Below are 6,360 nucleotides of genomic sequence, written 5' to 3' on the forward strand. Positions count from 1 at the left end.
AACAGCAATGACAGAGTTTAGCACAGGGAAGGTTCTTGTGAGAGGACCATGGATGCAAATAAGCTATATGTCAAAAAAGAGTTGTTAAAAGTACATTTTCAAATAGATTATACTAACATATATCTTTCTGAATTGAAAAGACAGAGCTTGCATATATAAAGGAACCTCATAAAATTATAAATATAATTTATTTCTAATAACTTCTTTAATATTATAGTTTCTTTCTCTTTTTCTATTTTGTCAAATATTATTAAATAAGATGTGTTGTAAAAAACATTTGTGAAAATAACATTTTTTTTTTCGTTGTAAACAAATAGTTTCTGCAGTAATTTGCTATTGTGCATGTATTAAAGGAGTGGCGCCCCCATGCATGCACACTACCACTTAAACTAAACAAGTACTATACTACGATATTCTTTTCCTCCTCCATCAACACACACCAATTATGGGTGTTAACACCATCACCGCCACCCTAATTCTTTTCACTGCAACACTGTTACTCTACTTCTCCACCGTAGCCATTGCCACCGACCCATGCGCCTCTCAAAGTGACGACTCCGGTATCATCGTCATTCCCATCTACGGCAACTGCTCCCCTTTCAAGAATCTCTCAGACTCCTGGGATACCACCATCATCGACATGGCCTCCAAGGACCCTCTCAGGGTTGAGTACCTGTTTGGCCTCGACTCGTCGCTCAGGAAAAAGCGCGTTTCCGCCGCCCCAATAGCTTCGGGGCAGGCCTTCGACATCGGTAACTACGTGGTCCGAGTCAAACTCGGCACTCCGGGTCAACTCTTTTTTATGGTCCTGGATACCAGCACCGATGAGGCTTGGGTCCCGTGTAGTGGCTGCATCGGTTGCTCTTCCTCCACCACCTACTCGCCGCAAGCCTCCACCACTTATGGCGGCCCCGTGGCTTGCTACTCCCCGCGTTGCGCCCAGGCTCGTGGAGCCCTCCCTTGCCCCAACACCGGTTCCAGAGCTTGCATCTTCAACCAATCCTATGCAGGTATAAGAATGACTCTTTCAGGAAGATTGTTTATCAGGGTTGATTAATATTGATGGGAATGGAATTGACATCCATAGATAGAATTAGAATTAAGCTTGAATCCTTGAACACCTACATTGGTACAACTTGTAATATTATCAACATTGTTTGGATTAACTTCAAATTTTACAATATTTCAAGCTCCCTTAAATAATAATCCGATAGAAATCTGAAATCTGGGATTTTAAGAAGATGGAAATTTGTTTACTTACACATTTTTTCGTAACGCAGGCTCCACATTCTCCGCCACGATCGTGCAAGATTCCCTCAGTTTGGCCGTAGACACTATCCCTAGCTACGCTTTCGGGTGCGTCAACTCCGTCTCCGGAGGCACAATCCCGGCCCAAGGCCTTCTGGGCTTGGGCCGCGGGCCCTTGTCCCTACTTACCCAATCTTGGTCACTCTACTCCGGCGTCTTCTCCTACTGTCTTCCCAGTTTCAAATCCTTTTACTTTTCCGGGTCCCTGATACTCGGGCGCACAGGTCAGCCCAGAAGAATCCGCTCCACCCCACTTCTCCGAAACCCGCGGCGGCCATCACTCTACTACGTGAACCTAACTGGAGTGACAGTGGGCCGGGTTCAGGTCCCATTACCCACCGAGTATCTCGCGTTTGACCCGAACAGAGGATCTGGAACCATTATAGATTCGGGCACGGTCATAACCCGATTCGTGCAACCGGTTTACAACGCAATCAGGGATGAGTTCAGAAACCAGGTGAAGGGACCGTTCGTTAGCATAGGGTCATTCGACACGTGCTTTGTTAAGACCTACGAGACGCTGGCACCGTTGATCAAGTTTCGGTTCACGGGATTGGATCTCACTCTGCCCTACGAGAACACCCTCATACATAGCACCTACGGCGCTGTGGCGTGCCTGGCTATGGCGGCGGCGCCCAACAACGTAAACTCGGTGCTCAACGTCATCGCCAACTACCAGCAACAGAACCTTAGGATTATGTTCGACACAGTTAATAATAGGGTTGGCATAGCGCGTGAGCTTTGTAACTAACTACATCGTCTTTTTTTGTTACTATCTTAGGTACAACTTTTGTTTGTGTCCGTACGTTGCTTTACTTTTTTTTTCCGTTGTTCAAATGGGTGTGGTGAATAAGCCGTGTGGGCATTGCTTGGTTTTGGAGTATTTTTCAAAATAAAGATGTGTCGTGGAAGTTAGTGTTTGACGTTTTGTATTATTTATGTAGGCTTAATACTTTGGTTTCTATAACCAGTGGTCATCGATTCCTAATTTTTGTAGTTTTTTTTTTTTAATTTGATTATTTTCTATTAGAACATCTAAATTCACTAGTAAAAAAAAGTAGAATCTAACACGTCATATACCCGAAACGTAAAAGGCTATATACCTCGGTTACACCTTGATCCGAGGCAAAATAATGATATTGCCTCGGTTAGAAGAAGACCCGAGACCTATAGCTTTGCTCCAAGCACACTTTTTGTCTGACAACTTTTTAAAAAGGCCTTATTGCCTCGGGTTGCTAGATGACTGCTGCCTATACACTCGTTTCATTCCTCTGATTTTTTCATTTGCATAGCCCAACAACTTCTTCTTTCTCGTGCTCTCCCTTCTTCCCCTCTATGCTCTCCCATTCTTCCCCTCTCTCGTTGTTGTAGCCTCCGCCGCTGCCTCCGCCACTACTGCCTCCGCCACTACTGCCTCCGTCGCTGCTGCCTCCGCCATTCTTCCCCTCTGTATCTTCATCTTTATCCACCGCTCCAGATCCACCGCTCAAAATCGCCAAGCCGCTCCAGATCCGCTCCACAATGTCACCGCCGCTGCCTCCCCGCTGCTGCCTTGCCGTCGCGTGGTAAAGACAGTGTTGCCGTCGCATTTCTGCTATTGTCGTGTGGTCTTCTTGGGTTCTTGCTGCACCGTCATGCCGCATTGTCTCTGTTGCCGTAGTCGCTCCCACGGTCCTGGTCATCGCGGCAGTGGTCCTCCTTGGCTTGGTAAGTGAAATTTTTTTGGATCTTGTTCTTGGTCTTCTTTTTGGATCCAGAGACATTGGAAACACCATTTTCAAATAAAACCCTCCACTGTCAATCTTGTTCTTGGTTTTGCTCTTATTCCAGAGACATTTTTGTTGTTCAATTTTTCAGTGATGGGGACTCTTTGATGGACTTATGGACCACAAAGGAGGGGAACACATGCCAGATTCATCATCCACCTTTGACCCTGTTCTGAATTGAACTTCCATTTCCATTCGACAAAGGAAAAGAAATCGTGGGTTTTTTGTCTCTTTGCGGATGAAACATGTTACAAAAATAATGAGGGTTGTGTTTATGCTTGTGTGGTTGGTTTCGAAACGGTGGGAGAGTGTAGCAGGGGATTAATAATAAAAAACAAAACCTTATGGCATCGGTTACAATGACTCGAGGCATAATCCTATCTCTTTACGCGCGGTTCATAATCGAGGCATAAAATCTACCCCTTTTTACCTCGTCTGTATATGCCTCGGTCGTAGAACCGGTGCCTATAAGCAATAATAACCGGTGTCATTTCCTCTTACTGCACTAGTGATTGTTAACATCTAAATTGTTAACAGCATAGTAGTATAACATTTATGTGTTTCATTATTAAATGAGGTGTAACTTTTTTATATACGTGAAAACTTAAACAAAGGCTGATGTCGAAACATGGTAATTGAATTGGTCACATCATCATGTCCAACCTCTCACCACCAAAAATCCTAGTTATCATCAGAGCAACCACCCCATCATCAAACCACTGCGACAACCTTCAATCATCAGAACCCACAACCATCATCTCCTTCAACCTCGCAAATCAACAAGAAATAATCATTGCAAGTTTGTTCTTCTTCAACGAACAACCACAAGAAACTGAAAACTCAAACCTAGGTTTGTTCGAACCTTTTCTACTAGAGAACGTAAAAGCGCGAAACCCTTGTTAACCATTGCAAAGTCATTACAGTAGTTCAAGAACAACACAAAATCCTAAATCACGAGACCTTTTCCACCTGTTCGAACCTTCCATCTTTGTCAACCACCACATAATAACACAACGACACTGTGAGCCATCATCTTCGCCTCAAACCTACAAACACAAAAACCTTAAACTAGAAACTAACAACCACCGCGAATAAGAAAAACCCAAATCGTGAAACCTTCGTGTTCATCATTGCACCACACAAACCTGTAGAGGAAAAAAAGAGCACTCGAAATCACAAAATCATTTTGGTCCCAAAATCACAAACCATAACACCACTACGATGAACCATGAGTTCATTCAAGCACCTGGCGTGACCTCTCGCATCTCCATCTTTGAACAACAACCTCCATCACAACAAAACCTTAATTTTGGATGGAAGATGAAACTGTCACATGGTAGTCCCTCATTGGGCAATTTCAAATGTCAAAAAGTTACACCTCATTCACTAATGGCTCACATGAACATTATGTCGTTAATGATTTAAACATTTTCATAGAAAAGGACCAAATTAAACAAAAAATACAAAACTTAGAACCAGTTTGAATGCTTGAAAAAGTCGAACACCACTTTGAATAAAACTAACGAAAATTAGGACTAGAAATAAGTATTAAACCTATTTATGTATTTAAGGTTAATGAGAATCGATGTCTAAACCTAAAAAGAACACAAGGAGAATATTTTAAAGAGTAAATATATTTAACCACCCAAAAAGTTTTACAACTCTACTACAATATTTAATCTCGTTAAGACACAAAACACCATCTAATTTAGTTTAGAAATCTATCTTTTGAGTTATAATTTTCATATCCTCAGTTAAGGAGTTTATATTTGTAAACAACTTATATTTGTTATAAATAAAATACATACTTAGTAAAGAATATTTGGAACATCATTAGAAGTAAGGTAGGACCAACAATGACCTAAGGTGAAAATTGATATGCCTTGACAATTGTTCTAAAAATCCAATACTTAGATAAGTAACGAGCATGATCCTCATTTGGAAAAACCATGGAAAATCAAGGTATGACATGATTTTGCGAGTCACTCCTTACTATATTGGATGTGTAATGGAAAAAGCAGGAAGGAGTGAGCTAATGATGGGAGAAGGAGCAAGGTTTTTCTTCCATTTTTAGTGATAAGTTAACATATGGTGGTGGGGATCCATCACAAGCATAGAAGCCATAACCATTTTTCAAATTTTAACAATATAAAAATTCAATTGAAGGGATTATAATGAATCCTTTTAAATGAAATAAAGGTTGAATTGATGACAAAAAGAAATTAAGAGGTGGCATTGAATTAAGCCCATAAATATTGAAATCAAAATATTAAATAAGCCTAAATACGTTAATATAGGAAAGTGATTTGACATCAATTATTTTTAAAGTTCTACTTTGGTTCTACAATCAAAACATATCAAGTAAGACAAAAAAAAAAGATTTTAGATTTTAGTTCTTAACGAAAGCATATCCTTCAAAGATATTTTTCAGTTCTCCTAGACTTGAAGTTTATATATAACAAAAAAATATATTTATTTGAATACAGAAATGGAAGCATGTTCAAACAATGGAATGCACAACGAACAATGCTTGAACAATGGAAAGAGAACATGTGAGTAATGGACCAAGGTGTGACCTTGATGAACCTACGATGAAGACCAAAATGTGCCACTATATTTTTCCTCATTGCAATTAAACATTAAATTGATCAAAACAAATGCAAGAAAGAGGAAAACAAACCTCCAAACAACAATAATTCGTGGCAATCAAGAATTGAAATGAAAAGAAGAAGGAGATGTTTCGCGAGGAGAGAAGATGAAAACAATATGTTTTGCAATAAAAAAGTGCTTTGTACGAAAATGATACAAAAAAAATGGAAAAAAGAGGGTGTGAGTTTTCTCAATTGCAATAAACATTACAAAAGTGCAATACTGTGGCAATGAAGTAAATTTTCTAAAAATTTAACCTAAGCTAAGTTATAGAATAGGCTTCATTCTCTCGTAAAACTAAAGTTTATACTAGTATAAGTTTTATTTATTTTACAACCAAAATATATAGTTATGACTTGAATTTTTTAGACTAAAGTCTATGAGGTGAAGTATTAAATCATCTAAATCATCTTTTACCAGTGATATTATTGTAATATTATCATTGTAGTAAGTAATCATAAATTTAGATTAATGAATAATTTCATTAAATATTTAGTGTATAAAACATTATTTCACTAGTAAAAAAACTGGTTTTAAACTCGCGTTATAGGCACCGGTTTAGATGAAACCGAAGCCTATTAAAATACGGTGGCATTTTGGTAGTTTAAGCGAACTTATATGTCTCGGTTCAAAATCA

The 6,360-nt window shown here is 39.4% G+C and overlaps 1 protein-coding gene across 1 annotated transcript; it reads left to right on the forward strand.

Moving 5' to 3' along the window:
* The first annotated feature begins 371 nt into the window (after positions 1-371).
* LOC108337380 (aspartyl protease AED3) lies at positions 372-2,231 on the forward strand. Its single transcript, XM_017573902.2, has 2 exons — positions 372-1,010; positions 1,281-2,231. The coding sequence occupies exons 1-2, from the start codon at positions 446-448 to the stop codon at positions 2,057-2,059; spliced, it is 1,344 nt and encodes a 447-aa protein (XP_017429391.1). The 5' UTR covers positions 372-445; the 3' UTR covers positions 2,060-2,231.
* The last annotated feature ends 4,129 nt before the right edge of the window (positions 2,232-6,360 follow it).

Source organism: Vigna angularis, chromosome 7 (genome assembly GCF_016808095.1).
Source record: "Vigna angularis cultivar LongXiaoDou No.4 chromosome 7, ASM1680809v1, whole genome shotgun sequence".
Lineage (NCBI taxonomy): Eukaryota > Viridiplantae > Streptophyta > Magnoliopsida > Fabales > Fabaceae > Vigna > Vigna angularis.